This window comes from Lactuca serriola, chromosome 4 (genome assembly GCF_051521515.1).
Source record: "Lactuca serriola cultivar US96UC23 chromosome 4, Lser_US96UC23_V15, whole genome shotgun sequence".
NCBI lineage: Eukaryota > Viridiplantae > Streptophyta > Magnoliopsida > Asterales > Asteraceae > Lactuca > Lactuca serriola.
The window spans coordinates 24312506-24330017 of record NC_136411.1 but is presented as its reverse complement, the minus strand read 5'-3'; the positions used below and the strand labels follow the sequence as shown (position 1 = coordinate 24330017).

The following is a 17512-nucleotide window of genomic DNA, read 5'->3' as shown; positions in this document are numbered from 1 at the left end:
GATGAACTCTGACAACAAGTAAAGCTTGAGGTGTCGGTTTGATAACAGGATGAAGGTCACTCTTTCTATCACATCGAATGAGGATTTGTTTAGTTAGTGTTGACAAAAATGCGTACTCACAAGTAATATAGTCGTAAGACCAAATATCATACCCATAGAGACTATCTATCTTAAAGGAAGATGAACCATGTAATTTTTGGTAAAAGTGATTTGGTCTATGATTCATCTAATGTAATTAATCAATTAAAACAAATGTGGTGGTAATAAACTTGCTAACACCAACTAAAATTATCAATGATCTCTCGGTCTCATTATTCGATTTAATTTCACTCACTCATCTATCTATGCAACTCATGAAATAAAAAAGCATCAGGTTTAATGGTTTTGTTAAAAGTGCACCAACATATGTCTATGTTGATTTAAAGTGAAATCACGAAATCACACACTCATGTTTAAATGACTTGAATTAGGCTTCTTAAAATTTCAATTTTTGATGGACTCCTAAGACCCGAAAGTCAAAGACATGGATGGTAGAAAATAGTTACTTGAGCACTTTATCTTGCAATTTGATGGGAAAACATTGCATGTGTTTTTGAAATGGTTGTAAAATAATTTTATCTTGATGGCATCTCCAATAAAATTTGAACATCTCTGTTAGGTGCATTTTGTGCACCTTTTTGCACACCTTTTAGTCCCATTTCATGCATCTATTTAGCATAATTGTCCTTCATTTGTCTTGCATTTCATCATATTTCATGTTAGTCTCTAGAACAACCTTATTTGCACATTTTCATGTCTTTTTCAGGTAAATCGGAGGTTGGAACGCGCTTTAGGAAGTGTCGGGAAGCATTGGTGAAGATTTCGGGATGATCGGGCGAAGAACGAAATAGTTGGAAAAATCAAGTTTGGATTCGGAGTCAGAGGGGTACACGGGCCATGTTGGATTTACACTGCAAAACCAACACGGGCCGTGTTGACCAAAAAGAGGAGCTGTTGACCATGCTGAACACGGGCCGTGTCAGATTTACTCTATGTTCAACACGAGCCGTGTTCGACCCAGAAACCAACTTTTGGCAGGTTTTCCTATCTTTCATATTACGGGTTAAGGGCCATTTTTTTTCAAAAAGAGAACATATCAGAGCACATTTGGAGGAGGATTTTCAAAGGTTTTTGCAAGGGTTTGATTAGCAATCATTTGGAAACATTATTTCTAGTTTTTGTAAGTTGTAATTACACTTAATTTCATCTTTTAGACATGTGATCTTGTTCTAGCCATGTGTGGCTAGAACCCTAACTTCTCTAATTTTATGTTTTGACTTTTTGGTTGTGAATCAAATCATATGACCTGATGTTTGTGTTTAATTTCTATCTAGTGAAATTGATTTTACTTCAATCGAATGTTTGATTCTAATAATGATTCTTATTGGCCATTTGAATTAGGGTTAGGTCATTCAAGCTATTCATTTTGCAAAATCCGTAATTGTTTTGTGAATTGAACCAAACAACAAGCATTAAATTGATTTCTTATGAATGAATTTAGTGTAAATCTTTTCACACATTCTTACGCTCCCGAGCTTGTGAGGAGTATTGGGTGTTGTTGGGAACATTCACAATAAGCTTAATGCAATCTTTTAATCTACTTCTAAGAGCTTGTTTAGATTAGGTTAGTAAGTTTAGGATTAATCAAAGAGATTGTTTTGATTGATTAATGTGGTGAATGGAAAGTGTTAGAGCTTGTTAACACTTTCAAGTACCAACTTAGATAGAATGAAACAAATGTATTATCATCTTTGATTCACATTGCTGGATTGTCATACATGGAGTTGGAGTCCTTACAAAATCTGAACTTAATTCATTAGTTTAGTTGTTTACTCGTGTTTTATATTGGTTTGCTACATCATTACACTCAACCCCCCTAATTTAATCTTTTGTGAACAAATACCTTACGCAAAGAGGTATATACTAATTATCCCGTGTCTCTATGGATCGACCCTACTTGCCTTGTACTACCTTTCTAGTGCAATAGAGTAGTGTACTTGGAGTCATTTGTACCCCTTTATTTGTTGGGTTTGACACGCCTAACATTCTCCAATATGAAAAACATCATTGATAGAATTTTGAGCGCATATGAACCATAACTGTCAATTCCTTATTAAAATCATATATGAACTTTATAAAATGAAGACCCCAAATAAAAATTTTGGACTTTATAAAAATAAGTCTAACTCTCATCATCCCGTCGAATAGGAGATGAGGAACCACCAAAGCATGTTGCACTTGCTTTAACAAGTGAGATAAATTCCATCAATTCATTATAAAAAGAATTGAGACTTCATGAAAAGAAGACAAACTCCCACCAAAACCTATGGAATAGATAGTAGGAAACCCGTGAAGCACAACTTGCACTTTCAATAACAAGTGAAATAAAAAACCATCAATTCAATTGCAAGCACAACATTTTATATTCTGATTTTCATGAAATAGAAAACCAACTCCCACCAACCTAACCCATTAAATTAATGGAAGGGAACCCAAGGGACTCGGATTGGACTTGTGATGACAAGTGTTAGAAAACGGGATATATATAAAAACTAGGATCAATGAGAGATGTGAAACACTTTCAGATTAAAGCATTTTGAGGGTACACTCAAAATCTCTAATCGGATGAAACTCACTGTTTATCTAGAATGGAGAATGAAGAAGATGTTATGAAATTTGTACCCAAAATGAATCCGAAATTGATCATATAACATAAACTAACTTCCTGTCCTAAAACTGCCATATGATAGTTACAGAAAAACTTCCTGTCCAAAAACGATCATATTACCTGTCAAAAACTAACATAAAATTGGGTCTATAAATGCATCAGAAAACTGGATGTTTTTACAAAAAATACGGATTTCTGAGTCAGGGGCTCTGCCCCTTGGACCCCGCTCCCAGGGGCGCTACCCCCGAACCCTTGTCAGTTCAGGGGCTTCGCCCCTAAAAAGCAGTATACTTTCAATAATGACAAAATCAAACAAATATGTACTCCGCACCATATTAATTTGTTCGATAATTGTCAAAGTGACATTGATCAATAAATTAACCCCATTACACTTAAATAATATTAGTGATATAAAATCACCAGCAACAAGTGGTGATGTAAACTGTTAATTCATATAAAAAAGCTTGTAAAAAGCTGTAATTGGATTTCATGAGATGAAAACCAACCCACCCAAGACCCGTCGAATAGGCAATGGAGACCTAAGAAACTTAGGCGAACTTGTAAAAATAAGTTAATGAGTCATCAATTCGTTTAAAAACTTTGGACTTCATAAAAGGAAACCCAAACTCTCACAACCTATCGAATAGGTGATGAGGGGCTCACCAAAGGAGGTCAATCCTAACTGAAAGGCAATGAAAATACCAATCAGGTGATTTGAATTCATCATAAAATTTAACGTAAATTTGTCATTTTAAGCTCAAAATTCATGTACAAAATTTTAAATTAGGGGTAAAAATATGTTTTTAAAATCATTTAGTGAATGAAAAACAGACACTAAGCACATCCCCAAATTTTAAACGTTGCTCGTCCTGAGAAATAAAAAGAGAATTAAGCATTAAGTGCGGAAAACTCGCTGATGGAGTGTCATCTTCAAAAAAAATCTGATGTTCATTGAACACACAACGCTAATGATTTATTTATCATTTGTCTCATCTCACTCCCAACTAACAAAAATAGCTACACACTCAACAAAATCATCATAACAAACTAAACACAAAAAATGACTAAACTAACAATACATAAACAAAAATAAATGTTTTTTTTTGTTAATTTAATTTTTATTATTTTTTTAAATATTTTTTGATTTTTAATGAAACAAAAACAAAAACAAACTGAAAATGACAACATAAAATAAAACAACCAAATTACTCTTCAACAAATTTCAAACGAAGCCAAAGTCACTTCCTCTTTTTCTTCTCCAGTTTTTTCACACAATATTTTTTTCGTTTTTCTCTTTTCAAAATATCATTGCACCGCCATGTCTCATTCTAAAACTTTTGAATTTTTGTATTTTCAAGATTTTGCATTTTAAACTCGCTATCAACTGCTTCGGTTTTTTCTTCCAACCTTCCTCAAGTGTTCTAGGGCGCCTCAGCTCTAAACATGTCTTTTCAGGGGAGGGCAACACTCCTCCGGTCACACTATCCTTCACTTCAAGCTTCTCTTTGACCAGATTCACGTTTTGTTTAACCTTGCACTCTCTCTTTGGCTCATAGTACGCTTGAGGGAGAGTGGTGGGCTCCGAGTTTTGTGGATATTGGAACCATGGCCATCCATTGGGCTGTCCACCATAAGTGAGATGCACCAGCTGTTGGGCAACAGACGAATTGGGCCAGCACTGCTGCTGAGAAGAGTGTCCAGTAGGTGTTGAGTTGGGCCAGATGGCAATCAAATAGTCCATGGAGAAATTACTAGATAAAGTTTGTAAAGGAACTCGAAGCCTATGGAACCCTTAAATTAACTTCTTTGGTCATACCCAATAGTTTTAAGCTCTGAAAATGTGGTACATGAAGAATTGTGTTCATAATTTACACTTTCATTATTGTCTATGCATTAGACCAAAATCGTAGTTCATGGGGATTTGACACTTACGATGGGGAGAAGAAACCAGACACATAAAGATGACGTGGATGTCTAAGTTAAAAAGATAAGCAAATACAAAAATCTACTTAGATTTTGGTAATTAAATTTTAAAGTACTATCTATCGGTAAATACTTTTAGAAAATACAAAGCTCCCATAGCATTAGGCTCATACTTTTGTTAGGTTTTTAACTTTTAATCCATCGAATTTAAGATTAAAATCCACATATTACAAAAAAAAAAAAAAAACTCACAAAATACAAATTAGACAAATAAACCTTTTAATATATCATACAAGAATACTTGATATGTCAAATTAGTAACAATAAAAATACATGGAATTAGTGGTATACAACTCATTATAAACATTATTATTAATGATTTCTGCACTTATAATGGCCTATAGAATTAAGTATTAAGTAACAATGAAAAAACAAAAGAATTTTCGTGTAGAACAACAAAAGATTCGAGATTAAATGACTCTGATTCCGCTAGGTCGTTTTCCTTCCATCGCATCTTTTTTATCCCGACAATCAACACAGAGAAAAGGACCCTGTCGACATGGTTTTGAGCTTGCATGAACTGATATACCTTCGCTTGCAGCTACATCAACTTGACACACCGCACACATGAACAGTCCAGATGTGTTTGAATTACACGTGTCATCATTCCCCAATCTACATGTTCAAAAACAAAATCAAGATCGCCATTAATGATCTAAAACCCAAAGAAGAAACAGTAGTTATCATATATTCATATAAAACATATAAAATATAGTTGACCTTTCTGCAAGCATCGCTGAACCTTCTTCAAACAGTTCCTCTACGATTCCTACAGCCGACAGTTTCTTTGACAATTTAGTTACAGAACCACGGAATTTGGTTCGGAGCAACATCGATCTGAGCTTGCTCTGTGGTTTACGCGGAGGAGAAGGTGGTGGGAGTGAATTATCCGGCGGAATTATGTCGACAACTATGCACGTTGTATCGTCTTTTAGTCCCCTTGTTCTTAATGCTTCCTGTATAAATCGTAAAATTAGAAATCTGTTTTTGAAATTCGTGTTTCATGCGGAAAAAAGAAGACGATTACCTTCACTACTTGCCTAGCGGCAAGTTCAGACGGCAAACGGCGGCATGATCCGGCGGCTGCTTCCGACGATAAAGCATCCCAAATACCATCTGAAGCGATTATAAGCCTTCCACCACGATTCGAAAGCTTTATAAACCGGAAAAATAACACTTATAAACGGAATCTTTAAAGAAAATGAAGATCAGAAAACAGAGAGTGATTGTTTGTTTACCTTCACTTGCTTCACGTGAGGTATCGGAACGATAAATTCGCCGACATCCATGTCGCCGATGGATCTAGAAAGACATAACCCACCTGGCCAGCAACGAAGGGGTCCAATCTGACAAAATTTCAACAGAATCCATCACGAAATGAAGCTAATTAAGAATAGAAATCGATCATTTTCTTTGACTTTATAAAGGTCAAACCTCAGGGCCACCGATAACGTTGAGCCTCCCTACTTCGCCTCCACTTGCTGTTACACGTTCCCTTCTAAAAATCGGATTTTGAAATCAAATCCATGTTTCCTATCAAGAAATAAGTCTGGGAATTTGAAAAAAGACATTCTACTCACTCTTCGGTGTTTTCTTCAAGCCTATGGTCAACGGTTAAGACAGATACAGCTCCATCGGGGGTATCAAGAATGCAACGAGAGTCTCCCACCGAAGCAACTGTTACAGTCCATTCATCGATAATCACGAAGGTAGCAGTTGTTCCTGATGTTAGACCTGTTGAATAGTCGATGAACAGATTAGTGTTTATACAAGAAGTTTGATCATTGATGTGTGTGTGTTTGTTTCTGCAAAGTTCTTCATACCTTTGCTTTGAAATTGCTTATCCGTTTTTACGAAACCTGCCACCAAAGCTCTAGGTAAAGCCTGAAGCCATTCATGGCGTCCAAGACCACGAGGTATGGCGTCCAAGACGTGACTAAAAAGATGATCTTTCGAATATATTGCTGCAGCGTCCCCATTGTGACCATCAAAAATCTGGAAATTTAAACGAAATGTTTGACTGATATTTGATTCGATTCAGTTACAGAAATCAAAAACCCTAATCGTGAAAGATAGAAATACGATCGAAGCACCAAAGTATTCAAAATATTTGATTGAGTGATTGTAAAATTTAGCATCACGTACCCCAAAAACAGAGAAAGTCGAAGAAGGGTTTTCATCAAGTCCCTGACAATCCGTCTTCATCATGAAGTAATCTTCGCCTTTTCTGGATTGAGCTGCACATCCGAATCTCACAGATGGATTCTTCATTTTTTCACTTTTCAATTCTCTGCTCATCAGTGCAGCTAAAGAGACATAATCAGGGTGATGTTGGTGACTCTCTACCCTCGACCCCATACTTATAATCGGAAATCTCTTTCTTCTCCGGTTTGAATTTACAGAAATTCCCCCAAAATTTCAACTTTTAATCATCACATTCAAAATTTCCTACCACAAACAAAATTCTGCCTGATGAATGTTTAATTTACACCTTATGTTGGTGTAAGAACAGATCAAAAACCAACATACGAGAAGTAGAATAGAAATGAAATCTGAGAGCAAAACTGTATCGAAATGAAAGAATTTATATGATAGTATAGAGGAAACTTGCGAACAGGTTAACTGAACTTCGAGATCCCAGAATTCTGCAACAATGCTAAACACCCACAAGAATTCAATTGAAAACAATATGAATACAAAATGCAGATCTGATAACAACTGGGGAGCCGACAATTGTACTAGGAAAAAGAACAAGAACGATGAAATCGTCAAAAATAGGAAAAAACAACGCGGAATGGCTGACAGCTATGAACTTGAAATCAATTCCCCCAATCATTTAAACCTTATAAACGTCAGCACTCTTAGCTGTATTGACCCAAATTCCATATATATGTATACGAACATTAAAGAGTATTATATGTATAAATATATACGTATATTTATAAATTAATTACAAGAAACTGAAAAACCCAGGTCAGAATGTCAGAAGAGGAACATCCACATCCACCACACCAGACAGCGAACGGAGATTTTTTAAAAGGAATTATCTAATGTTTTTATTTTATTTTATCTGACAAATAATAAGATTAAAAGAAAAAGAAACTACACTGAAAATTCCCCTTGATTCCAACCCTTTTAATTACCGACTTCTTCAAATTTGATTTGTGCGCATAATCCATCGAAAAATTAGCTTTCAAAAATGTCGGTTTAGTGGCATATTAGGTTACATAAAACTAAAAGATCCCTCAACGTTGAATTTTAGATGTTCTTTAGATTAGGGTAAAAGGAGTAGGACGGTATGTATGCTTACGCGGCTTGTCAATGACTAAGTATAGTTAGTAAAAGTTTGATAAATGACTTAAGTATCGGTAAATTAACAAAATCACATAATTTAATTGATAAGATATCAAACTAAATAGCTAATATATAACTTTGCATCTAAAATATTACCTAGATACTTTGTTACTAAAATCATATAATTTAATTGATAAGATATAGAAGATCATGATACAAGAAGAGAGCAATTATGTCCATAAAAAATGATTGTGAGACAAAAGCCTTTGGTCTAACCATAAGTGACTTGTTTGCCTGTAAGGGGGTGTTTGGCTTAGCTTTTCAGGGGACAAAAGTCATTTTTGGAAAAGTCACAAAAAGTCAGGTTTTCCTGACTTTTCCAAAAAGTTCATTTTTTACTTGTATCCAAATCCAAAAGTAGCTTTTAAAGTGCACTTGCCAAACATCTTTTGCTTTCTATCTTTTCCTAAAAGATCTTTTGGCTTCTAAAAAGCTAAGCCAAACACCCCCTAAAATAAGGGACAAGCGACCCAAATACAAATGCAAATGTTAAATGGTAACACTATCTCATAAGAGCTTGAGGATCCCCCAAGGCCGGTCTTAACGTATTTTGGGTCCGGGGCGAAAACAAAAAAGAGGCCTCTTATTATTTATTAAAAAAAATTATATTGCTAAAAATATATTAGTTTTTAGGGGTGTTAGCTAAATAAAAGAACCAACTCAGCTGTAAAGATGTGCAAAAAACAAATGCCAAACCAAAAGCGAAAGTCGGACCAGACTGAAAAACAACGGTTTTGTTTTTTGAGTTTTAAAAAACACCGATTTTTCGATTCAGTTTGCTTTTTATTATATAAAAATGAAAAAATAGCAAAGAGGAATATTCAAAAGATACTATTTCATGTATAACTTGATTGATTAAATATATTAAAAATAAAATAACTAATATGTTTTTACAATATTTTGATTAACACTTAATATAATTTAGGATTCAATACTTGATTTTCAAACTATAAAAACTTGCAATCATTTCATTACCAAATTCATAATAAAGATTTACATAGATGTTGCGGGTAACGAGCAACAAGCTGTGCCGCAACCCTTTTTTGGATGACAAAACTAATTCTTTTAAAAATAACATCTATAGATCTTGGAGTCGTAACATTACTATAAAAAATATGTTTTACTAACAAATAGATAATAATACAGTAAGAATATAAAAGGTTTAACAAAAAAGGAAACATTAATATCAAATATCTTAGTGGAAAATGGAAAATAAGTTGCGGGCTTAAATAATATTCAAGGTTAATAATAAAAATATGAAGAAAAAAAAAGAGAAAATGACAAAAATAGCCATTTACACTAATAGGATTACAAAAATAGCCAAAAAAAATCAAAATTACAAAATTAGCCCATAATTTCGCAGATGAAGATGCCCCATCTGCGAAATCAGCATCTCATCTGCGAATGTACAAGCACCTAAAGCACAGCTGTGCTTTAGGTGCTTGTACATTCGCAGGTGCTTTTAATTTTTTTTTTTAAAATTTTTTTCTTTATATATAGGGGTAATTTCGCAGATGGAATAGGTCCATCTGCGATTTACTCTCATTCTATCTGCGAAATTGTGGGTTTTTTTGTAGTTTTTTTTAGTTTGACTATGAAATGAATTGGTTTGACTACACGCCTCCCAAAAAATTCCTTTAAACGTCTTACTCTTGCCGAATCTAGATACTATGTTAAAAATAACAACCAAAATGATATTTTTCTACAAAACTTTTTATATAGCAACATGATTTCGTAGTTAAACCAATTCATTTCATAGTCAAACTAAAAAAAAAATACAAAAAAAAACCACAATTTCGTAGATAGAATGAGAGTAAATCGCAGATGGACGTATTCCATCTGCGAAATTACCCCTATATATACAGAAAAAAAAAATTAAAAAAAAAAATTAAAAGCACCTGCGAATATACAAGCACCTAAAGCACAGCTGTGTTTTAGGTGCTTGTACATTCGCAGATGAGATGCTCATTTCGCAGATGGGGCATCTCCATCTGCGAAATCGTTGGCTAATTTTGTAATTTCGATTTTTTTTGGCTATTTTTGTAATACAATTAGTGTAAATGGCTATTTTTGTCATTTTCTAAAAAAAACGATTAGCATAATCAAATTTAGATTTTGAAATGTGGGCCACAATATTTATCAAAGTGGCGGTATACGGAAAAAGAAAAACGAGCTGTGCTTTAGGTGCTTGTACATTCGCAGATGAGATGCTCATTTCGCAGATGGGGCATCTCCATCTGCGAAATCGTTGGCTAATTTTGTAATTTCGATTTTTTTTGGCTATTTTTGTAATACAATTAGTGTAAATGGCTATTTTTATCATTTTCTAAAAAAAACGATTAGCATAATCAAATTTAGATTTTGAAATGTGGGCCACAATATTTATCAAAGTGGCGGTATACGGAAAAAGAAAAACAATTATTTTCAACATCATATTTTCCTTTATGTATATCTTTGGGTTAAAACTTGAAAGTTAAAAATGCATAAAAAGAGTGGAAGGGGAGTCGAACCGTGGCCCTTAGATAATAGATATCATGACGTAAGTCTTAACCAACTAACCTTAAACTACTTTGAATATCGTTGCAAAACAATTTATATATTTAAAGATAAAGTCGAATTAATTTTGGGGCCCAAAACCATTATGAGACTCGGGGTCGTCGCCCAGTTTGCCCACCCTATTGGGCCGGGTATTAAGTGTCGGTTGATGTAACATAAAGTGTGTAACTCTCGATAGTTTAGGGGCTATAATGTAAATATGTATGTCGTATTGCAATCAAACGATTGCAACAATAATTGTAACCGACTCTCTTGAGCCTATAAATAGGGTCTTTGCCCAAATGAAATAAACAAGCTAAGTTTGAGTGTTTAAGACTTGAGTTGATCTCAATTGTCTTCTCTGTTGAAATAGTTGTTCTATTTCTGAATAGCAGAGTTCTATCCAATCTATCCATATAAACATCCAATCATTGAACACAATCCATCATCAATATAATCCAACGCATCATTCAGGTATAATCTTTTCCTTATATTCATTTATCCGTCATGTTGTTAAATTTATCAGAGCAATTAATCCGTCATCATGTTATTTTCAATTTGGTATCAGAGCAATTAATCCGTCATCATGTTATTTTAAATTTGGTATCAGAGCTAAGTAACGTTCTTACTATTATTTTGAACATTAAATCTTTCATTCATATGAATATATGTTCATCATACATCATCATATATATTCTTATAAATATTCATCGTTACAAACATTTATAATTATGAGTTTTTCAAGCCTAAACACAAATAAACAAGAATTAAAATTTTTTCGTAAAACATTAAAACAGTCTAAAAAATTTCTTCTAAATTTAAAAATAGACTCTAACATATCGATAATAAATTGTATATCTAATATTGAAGCAATACATATAATAAATAATAGTATAAATTGGAAACAAAAACAAATAAAAAACCTTGAAGATAAGATAACAAAATTAATTTGTTAAATAAGTTTTAAAATATAGAAAAAGCGTTAATAATAACTAATTCACTAGGAAAAAGAAACTAAAAATTTTTATTTAATATATATGGAAACTTTACAAGAAAAAGTAGAAACACTAACTAAATTATTTGCAGCATTAGAAATTCCGTCTGAAATTCAAGAAAATAATATAATAGAAAATAATTCAGATAATGATGACGCAGAAGTAATATATGATTTTTCTTCAGATGATGAAAACCCTTATTTAAATCCGTATAGAAATTCACAACACAATTTTGGATTAAAACGAAAACAATCATATGTTGAAGATGATTATCAAAGTCAATATATATATGGACCACCTTCGTTAGAAGAAAATTTTTTATATAGACAAGGAATGGTCAAAAATAAACAAAACAAATGGGAAAAAATACCTCCACAATATATACCTAAACTATTTACTTTTCCAACAAATTAAGATATTCTTTTTATTGATTGTGAGCAAAATCCCGAAGCAAAAATTCAAGAATGGAGTAATAAAATGGGAATTCAAATTCAACTAACTGAAGAATTAAGAAATCTACATCCAAAAAATTTTCTTAAATATAATATACATAAAACACAGGGCAATGCATATCGTTTCCTTTCATCTCTCGATGAAACAGAGACGATGATGATAGCAACCACTGACACTATGGAAACATTTAAAAATGTATTAAATCGGCTTATCCAAGAATTCATAGGAAAACAAATAGAAGATAAAACATCTCAAGAAGCTTTTCAGTTAGAATCATTATGGCATCTAACTAACTTACGAATTTGTAACATGTGTTATTTAGACCCATTTATATGCGAATATTCTGAACATTATTATAATCCAGATTTTACTAGAAAAAAGATAGCATTAGACATGTTTTACCAAAAATTACCATCATTAGTAAGTCAAAGTGTAATAAAAGATTTCCAAGAAGCATTACAACAAAATAAAATTGCAGATACCTTAGGAGCAAGGATAAGTATATTAAAAGCATGGATGCAGAAAAAATGCTTAGAACAAAAAACAACACAAGATGCAAGAATTGATTTATGCTGTGATACCCTATCTAATAAAGTTAATCAATATGGTTGTAACGATAATAAAAAACAAAAATATAAAAATAAAGTTTGGAAAAAACAAACTTATAAACCTAAATATAAACAATATTATAAACAAGGTGAAAGAAAATATTTTCGAGACAGAAAACAATATAAGAAAAAATATCAATCCAACACAAATTACTGTCCATCTAATAAAAAAGATTGTAAATGTTGGATATGTCAAGAAGATGGACACAAAGCCTACAAATGTCCAAAAAATACTAAAAAAGAAAAAGAACCAACCTTATTAAAAATTGCATATGATCTCGGGTATGAACCTATAGAAGATTCAGGAATAGATTCAGATATAGATATTTATGCATATACAACTGATACTGATTCGGATTCAGGAAAATAGTCCTATGAAGAAAGCACTATTGGGTTTAGAACATGAGGGAAACCTCATATCTAACCTATCCAAAGTATACATTGCTAAAGCAAATATTGGTATGAAAATACCATCCAAAGTAAACAATGATAAAGTATACAGTTATATGAAAATATCACCAAAGCATACATTGATATGAAAATTCTCATATCATCATTTAAAATATGAAAAGCAAACAACATTCAGCAATCATTCAGGTACCCAAAAGGCGCAAATATTCATTCAGCAGAAATATTAAAATGGAAGCCATCATGAAGCAAGTCAAACACCAGTTTAGACAAAAAGAGGAACAAGAAGCATCATTAATCAGACGGCTTGAAGTAGTCAAACGTGAAAAAGAGCAACTACAGCAAACAATACAAATTCTATCATCTTGTTCAGCATCTAAAGAAGAAGCAGTCAGCAGCTCAACAATAAAGTAACCAAAAGAAGAAATTCAAGAAATATCATCCGATGAAAGTCAACAAACCATGACACCAAACCAGGAGGAGTATCCACCACTACAAGCAGAACATAAAAATATAAAGAAATGGTACGTAATTTTCAATGGAGAAAACAAAGGAGTATATGACGATTCGGGAATCGCCAGTTCATATATTCTTGGAAAAAATATCATTCACAAAAGTTACAGAACAAAAAATGAAGCAGAAACCGCATACAACGAGGCATACAAAGCAGTAATAAAAGATAACGTCGAATGTTCAAAAACAGTTCTCCTAACACCACAAAAACCTATATCCAGCTTCACACCACAAAAACTTGTATCCATCCCAAGATCCCTTAACTAATTAAATGCAAAAATTGCCCTTGAATCCATTCTATCAACCAAAGAAAAAGAAGCCATGAAAAAACCATTTGCCAAAAAATTTGCCGAATTATGGGACAGCCTCATTTCATACACCGAAGTCCATTCTTTGATGGGCTTTTACCCAGTAGCCAGACGACCAGGTCCTAAAGCAGTCTTCTTAGCCGACTTATCAGATCCTATGACTTTATGGGATTATTTTATTCATGGATTCATCGACACCATCTATCTAGAAGGCACCAATTTACACTGCATCAGCGAGTTCCCTTCTGCTGTGCAAACTATCATCATAAATTATAAAATACGATTTGCAAAACAGGAAAGAGGATTATTCATTAAAATGCATTCTAGCTATCCAATGTTTGATGAAGACTCTCAACTAATTATCCCAAGTATTACTTTCGCAAACATGGGAATAAGCAACGACTAAAAACCAACAAAAGATGATCTACCACGAGAATCACCAACACAGGATCATCTAATCTTTGCACTCGCCGGTGTCTATTTAGCATCATCTCACATAGGCAATGGTAAAGATCAAAAGTCAAGAATCAGAGTGAATTACGCCAGTAAAAATTTCATTATCTATTCGTTAACAGACAGTGAAATCACTCCGGAAGCAATGAAAGCAATTGAAACCTTCGAACAACCTTTCGAAAAGTTTTCTCATCAATTAGCTGAATTACCTGCTGATATCAAAAAACAACTTTGTAAACATATTATGCATGCACCAAGACACAATTGCAGTCATTGTTCAGAAAACACGGAAGAAACACCATTCATGGAAGATTAACGATGAAAGAAAACATTTTTCAAAAATATGTCTTTTTGAAGGCGGGAGGAATGACGTAAGCAATGACGAAAAAAGCCATTATTGAAGACATTATTGAAGGCATCTGTCCTTTCAATGGGGAAGGGATTATTATATTTTTCATTATGTAAAGTGTCGGTAGAAGGATTGTTATGTAATTAAATAGAAGTGTCGGTAGAATAATTATTAAGTGTCGGTTGATGTAACATAAAGTGTGTAACCCTCGATAGTCTAGGGGGCTATAATGTAAATATGTATGTCGTATTGCAATCAAACGATTGCAATAATAATTGTAACCGACTCTCTTGAGCCTATAAATAGGGCCTTTGCCCAAATGAAATAAACAAGCTAAGTTTGAGTGTTTAAGACTTGAGTTGATCTCAATTGTCTTCTCTGTTGAAATAGTTGTTCTATTTCTGAATAGCAGAGTTCTATCCAATCTATCCATATAAACATCCAATCATTCAACACAATCCATCATCAATATAATCCAGCGCATCATTCAGGTATAATCTTTTCCTTATATTCATTTATCCGTCATGTTGTTAAATTTATCAGAGCAATTAATCCGTCATCATGTTATTTTCAATTTGGTATCAGAGCAATTAATCCGTCATCATGTTATTTTAAATTTGGTCGCCCAGTTTGCCCACCCTATTGGGCCGGGCCTGGGATCCCCATATCCTAGCAAATCTTTCACCTAAACTTGGGGGGGGGGGGGGGGCATGGCCTTCTCTACGACCAAGGGTCTTGGTCATAATACAAACCAAAATCCTGAATTTTACATATTCATAGAATTGAATTTTACATATTCATAGAATCGAGTCATTGGGTTTCCAAAATAATGTAAAAAGAGGTGCTTAAAATCATTGTTATTTCACTTGGACCTGTTCTAAAAAGTCGACATATTTCTAATTGTTTGTTGACACACACAAAATATAAATGATAAGTTCATAACCCAAGCCCATTACCATTTTGGGAGGAACAAATCTACTAATTCTTTGATTCCAATTAGTACGAGGGATCTTGAAATAAGAAATAAACTTTGGAAACTAAAAAAGGGAATCCTGAGCGAATGCAATGATCAGATTCATTTATATTTCTGGTATAGCAGACGCTATCACACGTACAATCATACTTAATTCGATAGAAGTATTTGATCTTGAAGGATATCTTTTATAATTTCGAACGTGAGGGGTTATTTTTTGGTTTCGTCACATCATTAATAACTTGATTATTTTTAGATAATAGTAGATAGAAACAACACTTGTAACAAGTCATATTAATATATTTAATGAATGGGGAATCCACTTTAAAACTATCTGCCTTGCACGTACCCTGGGTATATCCTTCACCAGGAATCACACAAGGGTAGTTTATAACTAGTAAAATGATCGTGGGTAGTTTATAACTAGTAAAATGATCGTCCGTAACCCAACGTATAAAGTATATTACATAGAATTACATAGTCCGTTTTAAGGATTGGTAACTTACCCATTTAGTGACTTTGGCATTGGATGTTCCCAAAGTCATTAGACGTTCCATAAATGGGTACGGGTCAGATGAATTCAATAATAGACGCATATTGGCTTTTCAACCTTCATTCGCCTTTCATGGCCACATATCTTTCAAACCAATAATAGACGCATATTGGCTTTTCAGCCTTCATTCGCCTTTCATGGCCACATATCTTTCAAACTAAAGAATGATAAATCTCGTGTTCTACATATTATTAGTATTAATATTATAATTATTTGATATTGTTTTATTATTAAAAAACTTATTAGGACTAACAAAATACAAACAATGTTCATTATAAGATGTTAATACTGTTAATAACAATATAAGTAATTTTAATAATGATATTGTTGGTGATTTTGCATCATCAATGTGTATTTAAGTGTAATGGATTGACTTGTTGACTAAAAATCAATCTTGATGAATATTAAACAAGTAATGAAGGTGCGGAGTGCACACTTGTTTGAGTTTATTGAAGATTCAAAGTAGACTGTCATTTAGGGGAGAAACCCCTAAACGAACGGGGGTCCGGGGGCAGCGTCCCTAGGAGCGGGGTCCAAGGGGCAGAGCCCCTGGCTGGGAAATCTGAATTTTCTATAAATGAACCCGGTTTTTTGACTTCGTTTTAACTCTTTTTAATGATCCGGTTTTAGTGATAGTCTGTGACTGTTATAAGCCGTTTTGACAGTTGGAGTAGTTTTTGGACAAAGAAAACTACCTTGACAGTTTTCAGACAAATGATATACATAATCATTCTTTGGTCATTATTTTCCTGGTACAAGAACAATCACGAAATCATAACTTCATATTCTCTATTCTAGAAACTCTTCTGAGTCTTATCCGATTAAAGGTTGGGAATACCACGCAAATACTTTAATCTGAAAGTGTTTAACACGTTTCTCAGGATTTCCAAGTCTTTCCATACCCCAATTTTCTAACAGATATTATGTTAATATCAATAATATTCAAGATAAGGATAATACCTCCTTAAACTTTTTACTACAAATTCCGCAAGAAAATTTGAGTTGTAGCCTCACGAACCCAGTTGACATAATTTGGTTCATCAGATGTTTGCCACTTGGTCTCAACCTAAAAACTATGATTGCAACCTTTTGTTTTAATTGTTTTGCTGATTGTTGTAACTGCTATAAATATACAAAATCAAAATTGATATGAAATAAATTGTCCAACTATTTTTCAAAATCAAAATCGTACAATGGGGCTCATAAACTATCCTTTCTCTTTTCATTAAGGGTTCTCTTGAGTTCTGAAATTAATATAGATGCTACTTGTTAACCGAAAATAGAGATCTAGACATCCCAAAATGACCCCCTGATTCCAAG

The 17512-nt window shown here is 33.3% G+C and overlaps 1 protein-coding gene across 1 annotated transcript; it reads right to left on the bottom strand.

Annotated features, from left to right (window-relative positions):
* Positions 1-4892: 4892 nt before the first annotated feature.
* On the bottom strand, positions 4893-7532 carry LOC145101211 (putative protein phosphatase 2C 15). The gene is made up of 8 exons (XM_079038390.1): positions 6836-7532; positions 6514-6685; positions 6271-6424; positions 6125-6188; positions 5929-6036; positions 5718-5843; positions 5411-5646; positions 4893-5305 (listed from the first exon to the last, which is right to left on the bottom strand). Exons 1-8 carry the CDS (start codon positions 7046-7048, stop codon positions 5101-5103), a joined length of 1278 nt encoding a protein of 425 aa, XP_078894516.1. The 5' UTR covers positions 7049-7532; the 3' UTR covers positions 4893-5100.
* Between the last annotated feature and the right edge of the window lie 9980 nt (positions 7533-17512).

Excerpts from the sequence above, each read along its gene's own strand:
- LOC145101211 (XM_079038390.1), bottom strand. The coding sequence starts at position 7,048 with ATGGGGTCGAGGGTAGAGAGTCACCAACATCACCCTGATTATGTCTCT. Across the intron at positions 6,425-6,513 it reads TAAGCAATTTCAAAGCAAAG|GTCTAACATCAGGAACAACT; the intron begins GTATGAAGAACT and ends ACTATTCAACAG. Across the intron at positions 6,037-6,124 it reads ACGTTATCGGTGGCCCTGAG|ATTGGACCCCTTCGTTGCTG; the intron begins GTTTGACCTTTA and ends AAATTTTGTCAG.